General features: G+C 47.5%; 2 protein-coding genes across 4 annotated transcripts; one reads left to right on the forward strand and one right to left on the reverse strand.

Annotated features, from left to right (window-relative positions):
* Positions 1-475: 475 nt before the first annotated feature.
* Positions 476-4685, forward strand: c6h3orf14 (chromosome 6 C3orf14 homolog). 3 transcript variants are annotated; one of them, XM_035632566.2, is made up of 4 exons: positions 476-614; positions 1048-1171; positions 3183-3251; positions 3620-4685. In XM_035632566.2, the coding sequence occupies exons 1-4, from the start codon at positions 586-588 to the stop codon at positions 3794-3796; spliced, it is 399 nt and encodes a 132-aa protein (XP_035488459.1). In that variant the 5' UTR covers positions 476-585; the 3' UTR covers positions 3797-4685. The 3 variants fall into 3 exon arrangements, with proteins under 3 accessions (XP_035488459.1, XP_035488461.1, XP_035488460.1); XM_035632568.2 differs by having other exon boundaries at positions 487-614; positions 988-1171; XM_035632567.2 differs by having other exon boundaries at positions 498-614; positions 3134-3251.
* Positions 4686-15437: 10752 nt separating this feature from the next.
* fezf2 (FEZ family zinc finger 2) lies at positions 15438-19652 on the reverse strand. The gene is made up of 4 exons (XM_035632963.2): positions 18646-19652; positions 18292-18426; positions 18039-18171; positions 15438-16291 (listed from the first exon to the last, which is right to left on the reverse strand). The coding sequence occupies exons 1-4, from the start codon at positions 19414-19416 to the stop codon at positions 16029-16031; spliced, it is 1302 nt and encodes a 433-aa protein (XP_035488856.2). The 5' UTR covers positions 19417-19652; the 3' UTR covers positions 15438-16028.
* Between the last annotated feature and the right edge of the window lie 5327 nt (positions 19653-24979).

The raw sequence follows: 24979 nt of genomic DNA on the forward strand, positions 1-24979 counted from the left end.
TTTTTTTCATATTGACTGTATGTGTTCTAATCGAGGGTTGAAAGACCAGATGTCCCTGTTTTCCGCTAGCACGTATACACAGCATACATTTGTGAATCTCAGTGGAGCTGAAAGTCCATGTGCACGTGTGAGCTGATCTGTGCGCACACATTTAACCCTAATCTGTAAGTGAATACAAAGAATGTCACAAATATTTGTAGACATTTCTACCCTAGCGAAGCTATTTGGAATCGAACATTATCACATCTGTGAAGTTGAAGTTCAAAATATGTACATGAAATATGAATATTTATTCTGTTTGTGTGCGCACAAATTGCTTCGTATTTGTGTGTAGATGTGAACACACATTTGTGAGCACCTACCTGTGAGTTATGCACAAATCATTTTAAACTCTTATTTATCACTTGTAGACACCATGTTGCCCCCATACCACCTGACCGTAAAAACCGAACTATTCGCATTTTTAATCCAATCCCGCAACTTCCGGCTTGGTGCCCTCCACTTCCTGTGTGCAGTCTAAACTCTGTCTGTTGTCATGCGTGTATCCATGGTGAAGGCGCGGACTGACGCTGTGGCTGCGAGCGGATGGAATTGTGTGAGAAACACGAGGAAATGTAAGTGGAGCTCCTTCACGGTGAACTAGTCCTGATAGAGTTTGATCGACGCTTCCTCGGCGAACAGTACGACATGATACCACAGAGTAAGCTAACAGCTAACAGCTAGCTTAATCGAGGCGCTAACGTTAGCTTCACAATCCTGAAGCTATTTTCCTCGTTTGATTGCTTCAATAGATTACATTCATATGCTTAGGAGATGTTATTACTCTTATCATTTTTATTTAACGTATGTCAACAACGTGTTGATGGGCGATCTCAACCAAAGACACCAGTGATACCTGCTCCGCATCACAGCAGCTAGCTGGCACGGACACATTTAAATGTAACACGCCGTCGTCATCGTTTTTAATCACCGCTTTTCCGTGGATAGAAAATGAACGCTGTGGCCGGGGTTCAACCTGGAGCTCTTGTTGTCTGAATGTGGACCCAGTCTAGGGAGGAGGGCGGAGCTGCTGGAGCAGATGGAGAGTCGCCGGGAGCAGCTGACCGGCCTGAGGAGGCAGCGGGCGAAGGAGGGTGAGGCGGCTCGACGCAGGAACGCCGCATTACTGCAGGTACAGCCCCCGCACACCTGTCGTCCAGCCCCCCGCACACCTGTCGTCCAGCCCCCCGCACACCTGTCGTCCAGCCCCCCGCACACCTGTCGTCCAGCCCCCACACCTGACGTCCAGCCCCTCGCACACCTGTCGTCCAGCCCCCAGCACACCTGTCGTCCAGCCCCCACACCTGACGTCCAGCCCCTCGCACACCTGTCGTCCAGCCCCCAGCACACCTGACGTCCAGCCCCCCGCACACCTGTCGCCCCGCACACCTGTCGTCCAGCCCCCCGCACACCTGTCGTCCAGCCCCCCGCACACCTGTCGTCCAGCCCCCCGCACACCTGACGTCCAGCCCCCCGCACACCTGACGTCCAGCCCCCCGCACACCTGTCGTCCAGCCCCCCGCACACCTGACGTCCAGCCCCCCGCACACCTGACGTCCAGCCCCCCGCACACCTGTCGTCCAGCCCCCCGCACACCTGACGTTCAGCCCCCCGCACACCTGTCGTCCAGCCCCCACACCTGTCGTCCAGCCCCCCACACCTGACGTCCAGCCCCGCACACCTGTCGTCCAGCCCCCACACCTCTCTCCATCACTCCCCTGTCAGTCTATTCAACAGCAGTCAGATGATCAATAACTTGTTCCTTCTGTGACTTTAAACTGATCACAGGGGACAATCAAACACGGGCGGACCACGCCTCTGTGGCTCTGGTGTTCCAGTGTGAAAACTGGAGTTTGTGTAGGTGTTGAGGAGAGGTGTGATGTCAGTGTGTGACAGGGAGTGTGCAGGTCTTTGCTGTGAGTTCATGTCATTTAAAGGGGAAAGTCTAGACCAGTGGTTCTCAAACGTTTTACGCTGTGAACCTAAATATTAGGCTCTCCCAAGTACCACCACTATGACCGACGTTGAGATAGCGTAGGCTGACCCTATTCAGCAATGGACAGCTCACGCAGGCGGCAGGTTTATTCATGATAAGCATATTATTTATGGTTGACTGTTGTCAGACACACTGTACAAAAGGGGTAGCACTGCAACTGCAACTTAAACTCTTCCACACAACTCTTACTTTGCAAGCGGTGTGTCACTCTCTCTCTCTTTCACACACACACACACACACACACACACACACACACACTACAAGTGATAACAGAAAGAATCACTACTGTATAACAATTACAGTCTCCTACACACATTTGATTTTTTAAGGCTAAATACAAATTATAATAAACGTTGGAGAGTTGATATCTTACAACTTTTCAACACAACTCTTATACATTGCAAGGTGCGTGTCACTCTCTCTTGCGCTTACACACACACACACACACACGCACAGCAAGCGGGAACATAAAGTATAACAACTGTATTACTGTCCCACGAACACAGTCCTCAGATGTCTTGGTCAATGCTCGAAATATTGCCCTCCTTCCTAATTTTTCCCGTTTGGAGCCACGACTGCAGTGTTCTGGAATTATTAATTTTGCCTATGCTATCCCCACCATCACAGTTTAGCTTGTTTTTCTTTAGGAGGTCAGGGTGCGCGCGTGATGTCCATGAATGTAGCGAGGCTCTGGGAGGTGAGCTAACCGTCCTCCTGCAGCCAACACTGGGTAAGAAGTCATGGCTGGGACCAGAGTGAATATCCATGGAATATCCAACTTAGAACTAACTTCACCACGGTCATGAACGTCACCATAGCAGGCGGATTATCTGAACAATAAACTTTTATAGGAAAGGCAAAACATATTTTTAGATTACATTTCAGTGAACTATTTAGTATTTTCATACGGATTTTTGATAATATTCGACCTGTAAATTAAAATTGATTTCATTTTGAAATTGTATATCTCGTGAACCACTAGAGGGAGCTCACGTACCATAGTTTGAGAACCACTGTTAATAATAATAATAATGAATTTCATTTTTTGGCCTAGACAGTAAGATACATATCAAAGTTAAACGACTAACTTGTGGCTAGTGTCAACACAGGGAGAAACAAACCCAGCATCTGCCCTCTGTCACCGCAGGACTTACAGAGGATCGAAGATGGTCTCCGGGGGAGACAGCTGCCACACCCACGTCTTCTGGCTCTGGAGGTAACATGTTCTTCATAGTTCCACTAGACAACTGTGTGAAATACTGACACCCCAGGTCATATCCTTCTACTGAATCGGTTCATGGGTTCTGTTAAGGCAGATGCTCTTCATGTCGTGTAAAAACTAGTGGCAGCCCACTGTGACAGCACAGGCGGGGGGATCCAAGAAACTGCACGCCCACCTACACCTACTAGCTGTCAATCACATGGTGTGAAATGTCATTTTCCTCAACTAGAGAATTAACACAGTTGAAAGCCGTCTTCCTGTGTGAGAAACTGTGAAATGTTTTTTCATGTGTCCATTCAGACACTGGTTGCTGATGGGGTCAGATGTGGTGTGTTGGGACTCATGTTGTTCCTTTCTTTCAGACAAAGTACTGGGTGTCTGTGGAAGAGTCCATCCCAGCCTGGGAGCACTTCCTCGTGGGCAAAGGTCCACACCCGACTGATGGTGCAGGACCGACAGCCATGAGAGCGAAACAGACAGCCAGCACAGCCGAGGACCGGGGCCTGCCGCCTCGGCCAAAACCGCGGGCTGCCAGGTAGCCGAGAGGGGACTGTGATGTGTAGCCTGATCAAGGCTTTGAGAGTCACGTGATACATGAACAAGCACAAACCAGAGTGACCAGATGAGGTGGATCACGGTCCCCCGCACCAGGGCTGGGTGCTGGTCGGAAGCTCTCCCACTCCTGTGAACTGGTGTTTCCCTCCGGGTCGGAAATGAATTCATCGACACGAACATTTAAATCTTATTTAACCAAATCGGTGAAAAGAGGGAGTAATGTCACAGCGTGTCCCTCCACACAGGAAGAGGGGGCTGCGCACCTCCACAGCTGCTGAACACTGTTCATTCAGGTGTTCTGTTTGCAATGTGGTATCTGGACCACTAGAGGGAGCCAGTGGCCCAGATAAAGAAAGAAAAGGCTTCTGCTGTGAACAACTAAACCTTTGGTTTAAAAACAGTCTGTTTGTTACAGTCAATTATGTTTATGAATATTGATAAATTTACTTTGACCATTCGAGTTACTGTGCCATGAAATAGTCCTACTTATAAAATAAAATAGTTTAAATTCGGGGCGCGGCGAGTAGGTTGATAATCAGACCGGTTATATATGATAAGCCAGAATAATAATACTAGCTTTCGACTGTCCATCATGATTGTCTATAACAGAGTCTCATACACCGTGATGTTGTCAAAACCAGCTGCTGTGCAGGATGTTTGAAATCGTTAACGTGATATGTAAAAGATTTATTGTGTTGTTAAAAAAGATACAGGAGATATCTGCAAATTTGAATACAAAACATTCAAACAGTGAACTACTTGACAATATGAACATATCATAATCTGGTTCCACTGAAGATTCTCCATTCTGAAGAGAAACTGTTTTGCACATTTGTTCCACTACCTTTACTGACATTAAAAATGTATACATTTTTTATGAAGTTTGACTCATTTATTTTTATCCTGTAGACATTAATATTCAAAGGAAATCAGGTGTTGAATGAACACAAGATATAAAGGTATTGCACCGGGTTATGCGCTGGTGGACCACTGTGTCAGCTGTTCACCACACGAGCCGCTGCCGTATGACTGCCCCCGTTCACGGGGTCACGGGGGGTCACAACGACAACGCAGCCCACGTTTGATCTGAAGCTGCGCGTCGGTGTACGGAGCACTGCCACGGGCTGCAGTGGCAGTGGAATAATGAGACCAGCGCAGGGGTCCTCAACCCACTGCCAGGGTGCACGGAGAGATGGCACCCCCTCACTTTGGCCCCTAATTGTGGGTGATCAGACCTGCGCGGGACTGACACGGAGTGGCGGCTTGACAAACGCAATCATCCATACGGCCGCGGTTGAAGTGGCTGGTGGTTTGGCAGCTGCCCAGGCTCCTCAGCTGGGGCCCCGGCATTGAAGGCCCTCGGGGGGGTTAGCTAGCCACCGGCCACGACCGACTGACTGGACCAGTCTGGACTGATAGGGGTTGGGCGGTGGGGTGTTGGTTTGGTTAAGGAGTGGGATGATGGCGGGGGGGGGGGCGCGGGGGCAACTGCTGTGAGGTCAAGGGCAGGATTTAAGGGAGAAAGGGTTGGGGGAGGCATTAGGGCTGTGTGTCCAATCGCGGGTGACAGGATCGGCTGGTGGGAGGCAGAGAGGGGGGGGCTGAGATGATGAAGATGCAATGCAGCGAATTATCTAAAAGGGTTTTGAAGAGCACGATCTGGAGCCCTTCCAATTGACTAGCCCCGCATTATGTATTCTAATGGCCGATGGCCCCCCGGGGGGCTGCCGCAGCCCGATTCACTCTGCCAGCCACCAGTGACAACGATGACCCCCTCCGCCAGCAGGCCGCCTCTCCTCCAGCCCTCCTCACTCTCCGGTGGCGCTGCGTGAATCTGCGACCCCACCGGATTATGCAACGCGGTTTCGGCTGCCGAGAGCCCACTGAGGGCCCTGGTGGATAATTGGCTGAGCCCAGAGCCGCGCAAAAATGGTTAAGTGTCGACTCCAGTTGATTGGATAATGGGTAATTGCACGCTGCATTTCATTCAGTGATATGCTTTGGGTGTAGCAGGGGCGAGCGGGGGGGGGGGAATGGAGGAGGGAAAATATTTTGGCGTGCTGTGTTTTTGCAGCCTGTTATTTCGCACGTCGAGTGTGTTGCACTTGTTTGGATCACAGGTTCGCGTCAACTGCTCATGCGATTTAAATTGCAAATGACATTTGTTTCATTGTTGCGGAGTTCCATCTTTTTTCCCCATGCTCCATTTTTCAATTCACATTTCACAGAGCGGAGCGGCCGCTGACCGCCGCCATGGCCGGTGGCGCCGTTCCAGGCTTCCCCCTGACCCTGTGCCAGCCTGTAAGTCCTTACCATCTCCTTCCATCATGACATGTCACCTCGACTTAACAGGCCGGGGCTGCCAGCTCTTTGTCTTTTCCTCCGCAGAGAGGCCTTGGCTTGTCGTCATGTTGTCTCACATTAAAGAGAGGGGGCTTCATGTCGTACACTAAGAGGATGCAACACTGGCCTTAAGGTAGCCTGGCACCGCTCCCCATTGACTCCAGAGTAACGTTTCCTCTTTTACAGCCCCCCCACTTTCACTTGTGTAACTGTGATCACACAACTCGTGGCTCCCCTATCTACGGACGAGGAGATTGCCAGTCATAAGAAAAAAAAATGAGAGGGAAGATTTTTTTTTTTTTTTTAAATCATTTTGAGAATAAATTCAAAATGGCGAGAATAAAGTCAAAATACTACTACTAAAATTGTGACCCGTTAGCAGCACCAAACAACCGGATGTTGATTTTTTGCTAGCCAGTTTGCCAAGCTAACGCTAGCTGCTAACCAAGTTGTAAAGTTGCGACATTATTATTGACAGGCTGGATCTGGAGGAAACGACATTTCGACTTTATTCTGGAAATGTTAAATACATTTTTAAACCCCCCCATTAATAAAAAAGAAAAACCTTCCCCCTCATTTTTTTTCTCATGCCTGGCCCTAATACTCTTCCGTACCTATCGCTTCCTTCCCAAAGAAAATGCATTTTATTTCAATTTTTTTTTGCCAGATTTTGCGCACAAAAGAAGCTTTTCATAAGCTAATGTGAAAATTCTTCCCCCGACTACTAGAGCTGCGTTATTGTGCTCAGAGAATCCCGGCGGGGGGGGGGGGGCTCCCACTGAATTCCACTTCAGTCACCGCATCGATCGCATGTCCTCGGACGTCTCTCCGCCAATCGCCGGGTATAAAGTCGGAAAATGCGGTTGCTATTTGTATCAACTGATGGATTAAGTGGGCGTCTGAAAGGACGCGTATGAATTTTCTGTTTGTGTACTTGTGCCTTTTGTCGACATCGATTTCACCTCGGCATGGATCCACGCACGGCAGCAGCGTGTTGCGTTTCAATCTTCATTAAGTCTTTCACCGCGCCCTAATGAGTTTACTGTCTCGCACACCAGTCGAAGCAAACACCTAAATTGGTTTGTTGCTGAGGAAAAAGCAAACGGGTGTTCTCTGACTCTCTGACTCTCGTTCTGTTGCGGCTGTTCGGCTGAAGAGCAGTGTAACGTAGAATCTTGGTCCGACACGTGTCACCCTCACTTATTTCCCATGTTAGACTGAAGAAGAGAGAGTTTGGGCACAAATGATATTCAAGTGTATGTTCTGAAGTCAGTAAGGTAAGAAGAGATCATGCATGTACAGCCAGTTGTCCCATCAGGGGCTACGTTTTTATCACACGAATAGGGCTGCAACTAACGATTATTTTAGTAATCGATTAATCTGTTGATTATTTTCTCGATTGATCGATTAGTTGTTTGGTCCATCAGATGTCCTGAAATTGTGAAAAATGACGATCCTCTTCACCCAAACACAAGATGATGTTTTATTTTGTCCACACACCAAAGATATTCAGTTTACTGTCACAGAGGAGCAAAGAAACCAGATAATATTCACATTTAAGAAGCTGAAATCAGAGAACCCATAAAAACTACTTGAACCCATTAATCAATTATTAAAATAGTTGGCGATTCATTTAATAGTCGATTACTAATCGAATAATCGATTAGCTGTTGCAGCTCTACACATGAACATGTATAGAGGCTGTCTGCACTTGTTACTGCGGTTATAATTCAGACGTGTGTGTTTCAACAGTATCGGTTAATGCACTAGAAAGGTACCAGGTACCAACATTCACCCAAATTCATCGGCACCAAATTGAACACGCGGGTGGATATCAGTTTCCTAAATATACCCTGATCTCACACTGTTAAAGAATGTGATGAAACATTCTTGGTCCTCGCATTTGTGTGGATCTGCGCCAAAATGTAACGGGTTCTTTCTAAGCCCATGTCTCACCCTTCTACCAAGTTTTATGGAAATGCCGACAAACAAAACGGACATGGCTGAAAACATAACCTCCTTGGCAGAGGTGATTATGTTTCACATATATTGTCACAAAAAACAAAATCAGTTTGACCGTATTTTTTTTTCCATTTAAAACAAAACGATCACTTATACTGCAACCAGAGTCATCTGCATAATATATATTATATATTATATTATATATTGGATAATTCCGCAGCTCACATCCAATGCCAACATTCATTGACAATACACAAAGTGGAATGTACTTTCTTAGCTCTTAGAGACTAAGAAGGTATAAGGAAGGTTGATTATCATATAGCCCATCTGTCTTTGCAGCAGTGGACAAAGATTTTATGCCATATAAGGAAAGTTGGATTTCTACCACTGATTTGCGATCGACACAATCTTCGATTTTACTTTCCCCATACAATAGTCTACCTGCACAGATTCTGTAAAAAACATTAAAGGTTGATCTTGGCAGTGAGCTTCATCAAAATGTCATTGAGCGTGCTCTGGGATTTTATAAACATCAGCAGATTGTCTGTTGATAGATTTGATCAAAACACACACACACACATACACACACTTGGGCAGCTTCTGCCTTCTAGCACTACGTATGGCAGACTTGTTGTACCTAGAAACCGTCATACGTAAAACTTAAAGAGATTGGTCAGTTTTTGGTTCTGGCTTCCCAAGCAGGAGGATTGGTGATCCAGTAACTGATTAAGAAAATCCCTGCTAAATGTCATTCTAATTTCATTTGATGTCTCAGATGCAAATATTACTGTTGGCCTCCAATGATTTATTTTTAATGGATGGGTAGCTTTACCGTGTGCAAACAAACTGAGGGTCAAATGTGTTATTTATTGAAATTGAAGACGTTCAAGTTGAGTTGAATGGTACAAAAGTTAAACTGTGCAATGTAAAGAAAAATGAGTCACCTAAAAAGTAAAGATCGTTTACATTTAATTTGTCAATTATGAGGAAACTGGTAAACTTACAGCTTTGCTGCAACAGCGGAAGTATATGAATCTTTGCAAGTTGATGCCAACAATTTCTAAAAATTTCTCAACATCAGAACGGTGAGGAGAAGACAAGTATCAAAGGAGGCCGGACTGGTTGGTTAAAGGTTCAGCCCACAGCAACATAATGACAGGCCTCGTTACGGTAACTGCTTTTTGTTGAACGATATATTGTCCCAGAAATGATTGCCATAAACAATATCATCGCCATTTTAAGACCCTTTTTCGATACTGCATCATGTGAGCGCGCAGTATATTGGTCCTACACGAATTGTGTTGCTGCTGAGAGAAATGTTATCCAAAGTTTAGACTTGTGTTTAGGCCTCAGACTTTTGTTTCCTGTCAGTGCATTAGTCGGAAAGTTACATTTAGCAAGGAAATCTATCTGCCACAGTTCAAAACCGATGACACATCGGATTCACAAGCCTGCAGGTTTAATTGTCTTAACTGCAAATTACTTGTCTGACTTAGCAGGACTTCCCCCACTCCTGCTTTAGCATTCAGCATTCATTTAGCATGCAGGAAATTACACTTCTTTTCTGTATTTGTTACCACTGAATGCTTGTAATTTCCCCAACTAGCCGTTGGGCACCGTGAAGAGTTTTCAGTTCAACATGAGGGGGTCTTTTAATTGTGTGAGCCGAGTGGTCGATCATTAACACGGTGGTCTGAAGTGAAGGAGGACAGGACGATTCCCAGCAGGGCCAGGTCAGGTCAAAAGGATTAACGTGTAGGCACCGGACATCCACAAACTCACTGATCCGACCCAACAATGACTCGCTAATGCCGCAAGAAAAGAGCTGAGTGCGGCCAGAGCGCGATGGAGAAAAAGGGCTCATTGGTTTGCGGCATCAGAGGATCAGATTAATTTGCTCGTAATTGGCTGGGCAAAGATTTACATGTTTGAATAGATTGCGTTATGCGTGTGTTAATTTTTCTCGTCCGCAATAGGAATCTTTCTTTTCCAAAGAAGGGCACGGGAAGGGTGCACTCCAATTATCAGGGTAACACTGGCCAGCCTCCCTGAGAGAGCTTATGGCAGGATGTCGCAAAGCAGACTGCGTCTAATTGTCTGTCCTAGTTGTAGAGTGGTGAACGAGCTCGTCTCCCTCACAGGGTGATTAGAAAAGAGTCTGCCCATCCAATCTGCATGTGTTATGTGCACTTGGAGAAGGCTTGCGGCCGCGTCCCTCAGGAGGGCTTGTGGAGGAGCACTGGAAGAGTACGGTGCATCAAAGTCATTGCTGCACGCCATCTGGCCAAACGCACAGCCAGGCTGGGAGTCGTGTCCGTGTTCTCTGCCAGAAGTCATCCCCTCCACCAGGGCTGTGTTCTGCTCTTTGCAGATGATGAGGTGTTGTTAGTTTCATCAGACCATGGGGTGGATTGGTTTCGTCCTTCCTATCGTCTTTTCCTATCTGCTATTCCTTGACCTCAGTGGAAAACGTCATGAGGTCAAGGAAAAGTGTGAAGGAGGATTCGTAGGACTTAGGAAAAGCCGCCAGCAGGGCTCCGAGAATCCGACTCCACTTTCACTAAACTACGTCACTATGCGACGGCGGATGTTACTGACGTGCGTCTGTCGTGGTGAAACTACACACTTTCCGAAAATGAACTACAAAAAATGCACCGGCTCCATCCGTGTGACATCAGATGTAAATGATTCATATGTAACAGTAACTGACATGATGACGTGCATCTCTTCTGGGTCATATTCATACTCTTCTTCTCCTTCTAATCGTTTTGCAATTGTGGGGCGTCTATATCTTTTGCAGAGGAAGCTCCAGTGTACCCTATGTCAAAGGACATTGAAGCACCTTTCCTATGCATTTAGAGAATCCGAAAAGCTCTTATCATGGCTGTTGATCAAATACCTCCAGGTCATTTTAAGATTGAGGAGACTTCCTGAGCAAATTTGACAATTCGACCGCACCCCAGGACCATGGTGAAGAGTGAGCTGAGGCAGAAGCACCACGGCGATGGCGGCAGAGGTACACAATAGTTTTGGAGAGTGTGGAACTTCCCCAACTGTTTAGGGTGCATCGATGGAAAACATGTCGCGATGAGAGCCCCCCCCACATGCAGGAAGTGACACCTGAAAGTACAAGGGTCCATCTCACCAATGCTCCAGATGCGCTGCAAGCGACAATGTTTAAACAAATGGGGGGCGCGTGACCTCATGGAAACGACACCAGCGCGGACCCTACGCCACGGGAAGTGACGCTGCCGAGCGCACGGAGCAATGCGTCGAGCATAAATCCATCTTAAGAACTGTCAGTTCAGTGGTTTATTTAGTCTGCTGCTGGTTCAACTAGTTAATGTTCACCTATAAGTGGGCAACACAATAACTGCTTTTAAGGTCAATAGCTCACCAGTAAACTGTTTGCCACAGAGTAATTGCGTGATGATTCATTCTAGTGGCTTTCGCTGTCTTTTAAAATGTTTTAACCCGAAAGATATCGCGACTGCTGAGCTGAAAACGGCTCCGTTATACCAGCGTGGGAGCTCAACTTCTCAAAGCCACAGATCCAGTCGGTGACACTAATGACTGGGTACAGTCGGTTTCATTGGGCGACTAGGTGAGATGATGACATGCGTGCACGTCTTGTACTCGCACGGATCTAGAGTGTAATGTCTCCGTCATCGTCGAGCTCGTCTCCTCAGTTCAGTTCAGTACTTATTTGCCTTGCAGCATGTCAAAAACCCGCACAGCCGGAACAGGAAATAAGACAGGGTCCGTCTTGCCGGTATCTACGAAGGGAAAATATCATAGTGAATTAATGATTTCATGGCACGTAGTGCTCTAGTTCTTAAATCTGCAGAACCATTCTATTCTATAAGACTGCTCTATTAACTATATTCTATAGTACATGTTACATGAATAATTTAAGCTATAAATGACTAAAAATGTTTATAAAATTTTGAAACGGCAGAAACCTGATGGGGTCAGGCCTGCCACCGCCCCCTCCTCCTCCCCTCGACCCTCGAGCTACAGAGCAGACGGGATGGATAGATGGACGGACGGACGGATAGAGGTCAGAGAGTGGAGTTTGACAACACATCAGCGATGAGATCGCCCTCCCCGCTCAATTCCCAGCAGCCCACCACCACTCCCCCTCCTCCTCCTCCCAGCCACAAAGCACCTTGTCCTGGCCCGCCGTGCCCTTGACATGCCAAGGCGGGCGGGCACATCCCAGGGACAAGCTGCTCAACGCCGTCTTTAAGACATTTCTGATGAGGTTTTCGGCGGTGAAAGGCTCGGGGGTTGACTCTGTGAAAAAAGAATCTCAATGAGGTGCGAGTGAATGCCGCGGCTGTTCCATTTCTAATCTGTGTGTTCGGGCCGCTTCTGGAGTGGCTCATTTCCATGCATCGCACCCCGGGTTCCCCGAGTGCCCGCCGGCGGCCCAACACATTCGGGGGCCTTCTGTGTACCTCTAGGCCACGTCGAGGGATTATGACAGCTTTTTTTCTTCGACCGGCGCAATGTCAAAACGTGCTCTTTGCGGGCTAAATATGTTTTCAGCGGAACATCTCAACATTTCTGAACTTCCATTGTTGCCCATATAGTCCAATCATCCGTCCTTTCAGTCGGGGCAGGGACAGAGAAGCCACTGCTCATTAAACCCCCTCGGTACTTTACAATGAATCCCAGAGGCTCATTGTGCTAAATGACCAGTTCTCCCCCAAAAATGGATACAGAGGGGTGGGGGCTCAGTGTGCACCGCCCTAAAGGTTTGATGCTGAAAAAGAAAACATGTCATTCCATTGAATATTTTTAATATGTCTATTTTTATGCAATCTAGCCTGTGTGTGGTGCACAGACATGAAGTGACACTGCCTGTGGGGCCTTGTCTTGATCTGTTTTTAATCATTTAAATTTATTTAATACAGTATTATAATAATACTGATAATAATAATAATAATAATTGAGCAGCATGTGTGTGGCTTCATATGCTCACACTGACATTGTGTGCTCTGTTGTGAAATAAAAGGCCTGAATATTGTGGCCCTCGGCGCAGCCCGGAGGTTATCACATGTTGTGGGAACGTTGTGCGTCGCGGGCTGTTGCTGTGACACAAACTGTCGCCCCCCCCCAACCCCCCAACCCCCGCACCCTCTTCTAAAGAAACAAGCTGCCAGCGCGGGGACATTTTAATTGGAGTTTCATGCGGGCTAAACTGAGGTGGAAACTGATGTAAGTTAACATTTGGCAGACTTAATTGGTCCCTTTCTCTGCCTCCTCCTCGATCGGCCACTCAACGGGCCGCGGCCGAGCCCCCCCCCCCCCCCCGCTAATCTCCCATTTACCATCAATTCAGTGCGCCGGACAAAAAGGTCCGCCTCTCCCCATTCTTCCCATCCTGTCTCAGACGAGCTCCTTTTGTGGCTCCGCAAATTGCCTGAATCCCCGGTGATCCCGCGGAGGCGCGGAGAGATGTGCCCGTGTTGTTGACGGCTGATTGGCGCGCGCGCTCGCGCCTCTAATCCCCAGCTCCACCAACACCACCCCGCGTGGGCGCGCATTTGATTAAAGCTCCAGTCCGTCAATTAACGTGTTTGTGGACGTGGACGCGGTTGCTCCGACGGTGGAGAGGAGAGGGGGGGGGCATTGCGAAGAAAAGGGCAACCTGCTCGCCTTCAGGTTGTTTACTGCTCTGACATTGTTCATGTCCCGCAGCCTGCAGGCCCTGGACACACACACACACACACACACACGCACACACAAACAAACAAACACACACACACACAGACAAAGCGTGCGTGTGTTGTGTTACAGGCTGCAGGTTTGTGGAGGAATGTGTGAGGTCGAACGGGCTCGTGTGTGTGTCTGTTCATGTGTGTGTGTGAGTGTGTTTTCTGTTCGTGTGTGTGTGTGTGTGTGTGTGTTTCATGTGCAGGTGTCACGTCACTTTCTTCTGACGTTTTTTGGGGGGATCATATAGTTTCGGGGCTCTCCACCTATAGATCTGTCTTCCTTCATCACACTTCTATATTCGTGGAATTGTTGAGGGGACATTGAACACATCTGCATAAAGAGACAGCTCTGCCAAACCAAATGTTGTGTTGGAATTTTACATTTTGTCGTCGGTAACAAGGTGTGCATACTTTTTTTTTGATTTGACGGGTAAATAATAATATAAACGATGATAAAAAAGAGGAAGAATTGTAGATCTTTACTGTCAGACCTTGGTTTAAGAGCTGAACAAATAACATTATGGACCAAATCAATGTTAGGCTTGATAACAACAAAGCGAAGAATAAATCAATTCACACACCAAGCGGCCGAATAGGAAATATAAATGTATCATTCGAATGTTATGGGAGCTTGATGCGCCAGAAGTAAATACAAAAAAAGAGTCCGTTTTCACATAGTAACCAACATATTTTCTTTATTTGAAGCGAATTTATTCAAGTTGACAGTTCGGTAGTGTCCCCCCGCGCGCGCCCCCGCGTCTCCGATGCGTCCTGGTGAAATCGGGGAGCGAGGCATTCATCTGGCAATATTCCGCCCTGCCAGGCTGCTGCGGGCCCGGGCCCGGGCCCGGCCGAGCGCTAATTGGCTGTTAATAGAGAGAGCGCCATTTGGGTGCACGGACCTGCCTCTCGACAGAATGTGTGCAGGGATAATATTGTTCCAGGAGCCGTGCCGAGAATAACCCGTGCTCCATTAGCGCCGGGGCCCGGGCGAGGAGCTGCGGCCTGAGTGCTCCATTATCTCCTGTTCTGATGAGCGGCTCCGGATGCGACGCACACACACACACACACACACACACACACACACTCGCACGCCCTCCCTCCTCCATCAAATCAAGCCTCCCGAGGCCGTTTAGCTGGTTAATGTAATTCGCTTTCAAGGGCCCGTGTTATCTCTGATCATTACGCGCGAGTCAAGTGTAAACGCCGCGGCTTTATTAAGATCGTGTCTGTCAATAAATGGTGGGACAAAAGTGGCCGCAGAGCACACACCGGAGCCGACCTGTGTCTACATGTGTGTGTTCTCTGAACAGAACCACAAATAGCACGTTGGGAAATAACACACTGCAGGCCTGGTCGTCCATCTTTTTTTTAGAAATGTACATTTTTAACGAAAAATGTACAAACAGGGCAACACATCTGAAAGAATTCTCTAAGAAAGAAAATGAAGAATAAAAAAAAAGGAAAATCATCACAAATCATCTGTTGTTTGCATCTTGTCAATTGTTTTTTTTTTTATATATTTCTAATCAGTTTCCTGACTTGTCTTTGCTCTTATTCATTTTTGTTTGTTTGTGTTTATAAAATATTCACGTGTCTTTATTAATAATATGTTGCCATGTTTTGCACCAGCGAGCTGAAAAAAGAGGTCTTTAAATGTAGTCGGTACAACTTCCATTGTAAAGTTTTTTATTTAAAAAAAAAATGGAAACAACATGGCTCAAACATTCAGTTTTTCATTATAAGTTATAACTTACTCATTCACATTGACAGTTTTCTTTTTCTGTGACACACACACACACACACACACACACACACACACAACGCGGCGATGCGTCCCCCGCAGAAGATTCACATTTTAAATAGCATTTATTTTTAAATTTCCATAACCTATTATTTACATTTCCAGATGGAGAGGATTGGTCCGTGTGTGATGCGTGAAACGATACAGGATGAGATCAAAATGAAGAAAACAATCACTATAATGTTCCTACAGTGTGGGACCAGTCTCAAGTGTGTGATGTTGTATCTTCCTCTCTGGTTGAAGTTAAGTTCCGGTTCAGGGCTCGTGTCCGACCCCACCGTCTCCCCGTCTCTGTCCGACAGGGCCCCCCCCCCCCCGAGCGCGGGACATGGGCCAGTCTTTTTCCAGGGGCCCTCACAACACAATCCGAGGTGCGGGGGCTCCTCAGCTCTGCAGCTGCCTGGAGGCGTCCGTGGCGGCGGCGGCGGCGGCGAAGACGTTGCTGTCGTGCAGCTTCCGGATGTGCTTCTTCAGGTCGAAGTTGCGGCAGAAGCCCTTGCCGCAGGTGGCGCAGGTGAAGGGCTTCTTGTCGTTGTGCGTGTGCATGTGGAAGGTCAGGTTGTAGACCTGGTGGAAGGCCTTGTTGCAGATGGAGCACTTGTACTGCTTCTCCCCGCTGTGGGTCAACTTGTGGTTCTTGTAGTTTCCTGGGGAGTAATGGGAAAATAAGCAAACCGTGAGCAGACCGGTTGATTCGACAGAAACAGAACGTGGAGTGAGAAAGAAAAAAAAAGCTGTTATTTTCCTTATTGAATATGTCTATATTGTTTTTTTTTATCATGAAATGTCATGAAAATGACAAACATTATCTTGAATTTCCAGAAGCTAAGGTCATCACATTTATTTTGACAAGCAGTTTAAAAAAAACCCACACACATTTGAGAAATGAGTGTAGTTTAAATCAGTAGTTTGGTATTTTTTCAACAAATTCAAAAAAAAATGAATCCAATAAATGCAATAAATAAATGTATAACCTTAAGTCAACATGTACGTGCCCGTCAAGTCACATTCCCTGTGACTTCAATTACAATTACATTTAGATTGTCCTGAAACGACTGAACTCATGATATTTTTCTGCAAAAAATCAAGTGTGAAATAAAAAGTAAAAAAGAAAATCACATCCCCAGACACGATGTGAAGAAATGATCGAGCCATTAAAAGCACCGCGATGCATCAGGAGTCGCTTATTTTCTTGAGATCATTGAACGCATCATTACACCTGCGTATGCACTGCTCTTTTGTTTGACCCTTTTTTACAAAATCCAAAATGAAGCTCTGGAGAAGAGCGGAGCAGCACGTCCGGAGGAAGCGATCTCGAGGAGAGGGACAGCTTCGGATCAGGGGGCCGAGGAGACGCAGGAGGGGGACGGACGCTCTCCTGAGAGGGTGAGGATGAAAGAGGCCTTCTCCCCCCCCACCACCAAGGTCAACAGTTCACTGTGAAGTTCGAGCCTCCCCCCGTCCCCCTCCTCCTCTCCATCCTTCATTAATCAGGATTCTGTGTGCTCGGAGTCAAGAAGTTGTCAAACTTTGTCAAAATCAAGCACGGCGGCGACAACTTAACAAAAAAAAGGGAAGGAAAAAAAGAGAGAGCCCCCGATTTCCCAACCTCGGCCGGGGTCTGGCAGCTGACCCAGAGCAAATGCCGCCCGTCTTGGAGGGAGAATTAGTCTGTGTAAAGTGACATGTCCTATTTCCACTGATCGCTTCACGCTCGTCGGCGGGGCCCTGCAATTATTTTCCCCATTTCATTACACTCACAAACTGAGCATTCCTCCACATGCACTTCTGAAGCAGTGCAATGCACGGCTGCACCCTGACACAAATAATAAATTCGACTGTCATTATGTTTAGGAAAAAAATCAATCCTCTTGTCGAATTAAATGCAATGAATATGGGCTACTGCACTGTAATCTATATTCCCATCAGTGCCTGGAGTCCAAGCATATAGTGATCAACAACAACGAAAAAATTAATGTTCACATTATGAGAATAAATAAATGGACAAAAAAAGGCAGCGATTTCTAAAGTCAGAAAACTATTTTTTTCAAATAATAAGTAAAATGAGATTATTTCCTTGCCCACAGGAATTTCCTTCTTTTTTTGAAAATAAATATAATATATAAATGTGACGAAAAATCACACTTGATTATAATCTATTTGAATATGTTCGTTTAAAGAATCCAAAATGTAAAAACAATTGCCTCAGCAAATTTAAATTCGATATTTCTTTCTTATTTTTTCTTCTTTTTTTTTTTTTTTACACTTTGGAGCACAGACACGCAGTGCGCCAACGGCATGGACATACTTCTAATTATAATAGGCATTAAATAAAAGCGAATAAATACATGATCAATAGCTATAAGAAAAGCGAGTTCGTGATGTGAACCGTACCTTTCTGGTGGAAGCCTTTCCCGCAGAACTCACAGACGAATGGTTTGTACCCGGCGTGGATCCGCACGTGCGTGTTGAGCGTCGAGCTCCTGTTGAACGCCTTCCCGCACTGGTTGCACTTGTGAGGCTTCTCCTTCACAGAACAACAACAACAAAAAAATACAATTAAAAAAAATACAAGTCACACGCATGGAAGTATTAATTCAGGACAAAAGTGAGTGAGTGAGTGAGTGAGTGGCGCCGCGCCGCGCACCTGCGTGTGGATGATCTTGTGCCTGCAGAGCGTGCTGGCCTGTCGGAACCCTTTGCCGCACACTTTGCACACGAAGGGCCGCGCGCCGGTGTGCACCGGCATGTGCCGCGTCAGGTTGTAGTGCGCGTTGAACACCTATCGTGACAATTTTAAAAGCAGAAGGACAAGTCAGAAAAAAATAATCCGATCGGGACCATGTGGAATTACATTTTTTGTTTGTTTTTTTTGTTTTTGCTTTGTTGGTTTTTAATTATTCCGCTCGAGGAGAAGTGTTCGTTTCATTGGACACAGCGCCAGGTCCCGCTTAATTATCTGCGAAGAAATGACTGAATCTAAATCGTGAACGAACTTTACCTTTCCACACACTTCACACGTGAAGTTCTTGGGCTTCCCGTCCGCGCCGCCGCCGCCGCCGCCGCCGCCGCTCAGTTTGCCGTGCGCCTTGGCGCCGCTCTTCTCCGCGCCCAGGCCGTGGTTCTCCTTCACGATCTGGTCCAGCTGCCCCGGCAGGTGCTCCTTGTGCGGGTACTGCGGCGTGGGCACCTTGTCGGCGCCGACGCCGGCCAGCTTGGCGTTCTCCAGCAGCAAGAGTCTGTGGTGCGCCGACAGCGAGGCCTGGGCCTGCGGGCTGGAGACCCAGTGTCCGGCCAGCAGTTCCGACTGCTGGTACGCAGAGTCCAGGTAGTTGAGATAGTAGAGCGAGCCGCTGCCGGGCACGGCCATGGCCTGGTGCACGACCTGCGGCTTCACCACCCGGCTCGCCGGCGTCAGCGGCGGCTGCTTGGGGCTCGGCTCCGCTTTCGCGCACATGCCGCAGTTCCCCTTGCACGGGGCGGCCGCGGAGCCGCAGAAAGTGCCCCTGAAGCTGGCCCTCCACAGCTCGGAGTAGTTCATCAGCGCCTTGGCCTGCAGGTCGTAGCCGAAGGGCTGCAGCGGGATCATGCAGGGGATCGGGCAGCACAGTCCCAGCAGCTTCCTGCCCTCCGCGCGCTCCTCCGCGCACACCTTCGGCTCCGCACTCTTGGACATGATCCGGTCTATGGAGAAGGCCAGCGACTTGGGGGCCGCGGTCGGCCCGGTCCTACCGCAGGACATCACCGTCTCCAGTGAGGCAGAACTTGCCATGCTGCTGCTGCTGCTGCTGCTGCTGCTGTTGTTGCTGTTGTTGCTGTTGTTGTTGTTGTTGTTGTGTTCGCGGCCGCAGAGCAGAACTTGGTGTGAGCAGCAACGCGCTGTAGTCCGACCCGCTCCTCCTGCTGCCCCGCGTCCTTTCACTCTCCTGAGCTCCCCCGTATAGAAAAAGGACAGGAGGACCCGTCAGTTTAATAAGCACCTTGCTGTCACACTGTCACGCATTTGCATTCGAATGGCCGGGCGCCCCCCCCCCCCCTCCGCCCCCCCTCCGCAACAACAGCATCCAGGGGTGATGGATTAATGCTCATTAAGTAGCGCACACAAAATTAACAGGACATTACAGAGCTCGTTAGGGAGAAGACGACGACGAGGAGGAGGAGGAGGAGGAGGAGGAGGAGGAAGAGGAGACAGGAGGAGAGAGGGGGGGGGGACAAGACAGAGATGATGCGATCAGCTCGAGGAGGAGTGCGAGAGCACCGAAGTTAGGTCGGTGTCGGAGTTTACCTCGCCTAATGGCCAAGATGGGTGTGTGTGGGGAAACCAGCCGACTGCTCTCTGTCACATGTCGGCAGCGGCCGCCCCCTCCTCAGCTCCGATCACCGTCTCCTGACATCAGCCCCCCCCCACATACACACACACACACTCCTCGGTGAGTGACAGGAGGCGCGTCACGGGACAGACGTCCTATAGACGGGAGAGGGGAGGGTCACCGATGTCACCTGCGACATCAATATTGGGTGGGGGGAAAAAAAAAGGAAATAGAAAAGTCATAATTGTGTCTCCATCATTAAAAAACCCCACGTGAATAAGCCTTTTCTTACACAGTTACCTTGTTGTTCTTCTTTTCTCAGGAGAAACGCCACTAATCCTCGGAGACGGGATCCCTCCGGCTTATACACTCACTCACTGTTGCTTCTAAATTTCGAGGACGTCCCAATTTCCACCTGTCTTGAGAGCCGAGGCTCCCATTAAAACGCCGTTCCTCCAAGTCCCTCCATTGAAAAGAAAAGAAAAAAAGAAGCGATTCGAGGCTCAACTCGGCGCAGGGAGGGAGGGGGGGGGGGGGGAGAAAAAAGAAAACACGAGCTCTTTCACTTTTAGCCACTAAAGCACTGCGTGAACCTGGTTTTGTGTTTTTTCTCTCTTCCTGAAATAGAAGGGCGGATTAAAGAGGGGGGGGGGGGGCGGGGGGGTACACGGGGACAGAAGAGAGGCCTTCGGTTCCAAAGAGGCGCACAAGAAGTTTGCTGGAATCCGCCGCGTTGTGTGGGGACGCACAAAGAGCAGCGCGTTCAATTCATGTGTTGTGCAGGCCATTTCACCTGAGGGGGGACCCCCAACACGAGGGGGGCGGGGGAACATCAGTACACTATGTTATGGGGTTTTCTCTCAAATTGTTCGATGCTATTCTGCGCGGACATTTATTGTTTGGAGATGGAGATGACCCCGGCTTTGACCTCTCACGTGCAGCCTGTATTTTAGGGTTTACGAGTAAATATAACACAAAGAAAGGGCTTACGAGGTAGTTACGAGCCATGCAGATGTCCATTGTGGTGGACTATGAACGACGAAACACGAAGAAGTTATTTATTTTCCATCAATAATGAAGATGTTAATCATGATCTTATTAGAGAGTCGGCCTCCGCCCAGGCCGCTGCATGGTCGGACCCTGCTGCCGAACACTGTGCATGAGAGAACATTCATCTGTCTGAGGGGAGGAACTTTTTTTGGTAATATTTCAAAACCTAATTTTCCAAATAAATTGTCCCTTAAGTGATATTAAATGTAGATAAACAAGGAGAACAACTCAAACCCAAGACCCTACTACCTTTGTGTGGGTTGTTTCATCAAATCTCCACATTTGACCATGTTCATGTTTACCCTCAATTCAGCTGTACACATATCTGAACAATCATTTTATAAAGGCCGATATAACGTACATGATTTTTTTTTTTTAAATGTCGTGTGGATCTTAATATAATACAATGTGTTAACACACACACACACACACACACAGGCCCAGAAGAGTTTAAGATGAAGTCAACGTCCGGTGGTTTTCATACAGTTTTATTTCAGGTTTATTCTTTAACGTTTGTTTTTATATTACATACAATAATGTATTACTGATGCACTGACATCTTATTACATGGTTCAGTTGAATGTTTTGGGCAGAAAGGGATAAAAAAAGAGACTAACTGTCATGCTGGAAGTCAGGTTTGGTGTTGATGACGTCACTGTTTCCAATAATCACCGGTGGCTCCTGTTACACTGTCGCTGGAGGAAGGTGGCGGAAGATTCACCTCCAGCCCTATAGACTTAGCGCCATACTTAGCACAGCATGCGGCCGTCCCGCAACACTGGACTGTCCCGTTAATAACCTTAAAAACGTCCCGAGTCTGTTTTGTCTTACACCTGCATCCCAGCATGGGGGGGATTAATGCCCTGTTGTCTCGGCGCCACTCATATGGAAATGGTGGGCAGGAATACTCTAATTTGAGTTGATTCAGGCACAATTGGCGGCTCATCCACACAATAAACATTGATCCTGCCGTAACCCGGGCCCCTCTGTTGAGCCCCTGACAGCAATTAGCTCCAGCATTGATTTGAGGGACGCTTGCTTCTCGCCTGCAGGCATGTGAGGGTCATACATACACTTGTCCGGGTGCAGCGGTCCTAAATGGGTTGTGCTTTTTTCAAACATCTGCGTTGTAACTTTTCCATTACATACTGACTTTGGAACCAATGACAGATTTATATAATCCAACAGTTTGAATCAAGATTTTATTTTATTTAAATTAATGCATCCAGAGTGGACCCACAGACTCTGGGGGGGGGTTCTTCCTCGCATTCCACCAAGTCCTCTAACTCACACCACAGAATACGTCAAAATATGATGAGCTTGCGGTAAAGGGCCTCAAAAAACGACGTATCTGGTCATTGCTTTTGCTGGCGGACAGTCTCCTCATTCCGTTTTCTATTCTTCAGTGCCTTAGAACTCATTGTCCTGTCACAGAAAGGTCCATTTACTATATAAATGACAGGTATATCATTTAGGATTTTTTGTTTTTTCTTTAAGAGTAACCAGCGACCAACTTATGGTGCAAATCAGAAAATATTGTAAACAAGTTGGTCTTTATCTTTAAATCCTGACACAGTAAACTCTCAAGTCTATTATTCTCCTTAGCATGGCTGTGACTCAGAAGCTGTAGAGGCTTGTCCACTAGCCAGAAGGTCGGTGGTCCGATCCCCAATCCTTCACTGTGCATGGGCAAGACTTGAGAAAATGCGTGGCGGAATAGCAGCGCTGGGTGTTTAGTGTGTGAATGGGTGAACGTGACTTGTCCTGTCAAAGGGTTTTACTGGTCTATATGAATACAGAACATTCACTAAAGTGAGAATATTTTCCCCCATGAAGCCATCAAGTACCTGCATAAGACGCATTATTAGGATACTACAGTGCATCTAGTTTTTCTCTAAGAATGAGAACATCTGTCACAGAGAGGAATTTGCATATCAATCTCCTGCAGGCCTTCTTTAGAGACGTAGAACTCTTTGACTGTCCGGTTTGTAAAGAGGCTTGTGTTTCACTATATCAGTGGTACTTCATTAAACAGGGCCCGTCACCGTCTGTGGCTCTGGACCAATGATACAAGAGCCTTTCGTGACTTGATCGTAACATCAGGTCTGGAGGTTAAACACCCGCTCCTCGTTCCACAGCCCGGTCAGCGCGAGCAGCGGTGTCACTTGGCGTGGAAGCTTGGTTTGATGGTGAGGAAGCTTTCGATTTGAGAGTCGCATCATTCATCAGCGAGGCTTCTGCAGACAATGATCTGATATCAATGCAATGTATTGGTATTGATTATTATTAGACTAAGACATTGTGTATTTTGGTGGCCCGTGTGCACATGCGGTGGGGATACAACCAAGTCTACCTTAGATATTTAGTTTTTTAGGGAGTCATTGGACCGTTCCAACCCTAAATTTCAGCAGCTTTGAGTGGTCAATAAGACTAGAAAAAGCTCTATATAAATACAGTCCGTTTACTTTGTGTGACACTTCCCCAACATGCTGATTAGTGAACTAGGGAACTTGTGAATGAGACATGTGGTCGGGGAGGGAGACAGTCCCGACGTTGAGGTGTCGACCTGATGTAAAGAAATAAAATTGAATTGAACTGAATTGTAGATCTGGCTCTTCGTCTGACAGTTCCTGCCTGTACACAATAATTAAGCTAGTTGACTTCTCATACACGCCCTTGCAGGTTCTCAGTCACCTTTAAGTCCTTATAACGCCAAACCCGATTTTAAAACCTGTCTGTATTCCTAGATAAAATAGCAGCACCTGTTCTAGTAGGATGCTCACTGCAGGGCTGTGGAAATAAAGAAGAGTGAAGCGAAGAGAGTACAGAATGTCTGTGAACGGGACGTCGTGGCCACGGGGAGACGGACAGCGGCGGCTCTTGACCAGGAGTTGATGAGCTCATCACGCCCACTCACATCCACGCACTACAGGAAGGATGAAGTCAAGGAGAAGGCCAAGCAATGAGGAGTCAAAAAGCGTGAGGCGAGACACTGCTTTATTTCATTCATACAATTTATGATTTATCTCTCTTGGCCCAGAAATCCCAGAGATGCTGTGATGTATCATACATCACCAGTGACTTACAAGTTCGAAAAAATTAAAAGCTCCATACACCAACAGAAACGTTTAAAGTGTCGCAGGTTGAGAACACGGTCACAGCTCCACATCTGAGCATGAATGAATCTCGTGGCTGGACGTCTCTGCAGCCCATGACAGAATTGATACTTGGTCAGCCGTTTCCAATTTAACTGCGCACAGCCTCTCCGACATGCTGATTGGCTGTTTTTCTGTTTCCTGTCACGGAGACTAATTACCCACAATTACTCAGTTCAGTTATTTATTCATCCTGCTGTCGTCTCATTGGACTTTTGGACATCAAACTTCACTAATATCCAAATCTGAAATGTGCTTTTGTGGCAGCACGTGTCCTGTAAGTGCTGACGTTGTGTCCCGCAGTCGGTCTTGTCAGCTTCTTTCCGTCTTCTGCCCGGAAAGAGGAAGAAAAGTTGGAGTGCCAACGAAGAGGAAAACCTGGAGTGTCAAGGCGATGTGGCATGTTTGTGCTGGGAACAGCAGAACTGACTGTCTGACCGGATTCCTGCGTGAGTCTTTTTGGCATCCCCGGGTCCCCGTCCTGAAGCACTGTGGAGTGTTTTTTCCAGCCTGTCACACCGTCACCTCACCTGGCCTCCTGAACACCAGCCCACCCACCCACCAACCCCCTCCCCGGCTGCCGTGTGGCCTGTCACGCTGCCTCGCCTCGGGGCACTGCACGCACACCGGTGAAGTTCGCCCTTCAAGTCCTCCTGCCAGAAAGACTTTGGACGTAAAAAGGCTCTGTTTGAACCCAACGTATAGTCTTTTCCTGAACCTATAACCAAGTAGGTTGGTTGCCTCAACCAAACTAAATCTGAAAACTGAAGCTTCTGCCACACACACACACACACACACACACACACACACACAGACTTCA

This window comes from Scophthalmus maximus, chromosome 6 (assembly GCF_022379125.1).
Source record: "Scophthalmus maximus strain ysfricsl-2021 chromosome 6, ASM2237912v1, whole genome shotgun sequence".
NCBI classification, from domain to species: Eukaryota; Metazoa; Chordata; class Actinopteri; order Pleuronectiformes; family Scophthalmidae; genus Scophthalmus; species Scophthalmus maximus.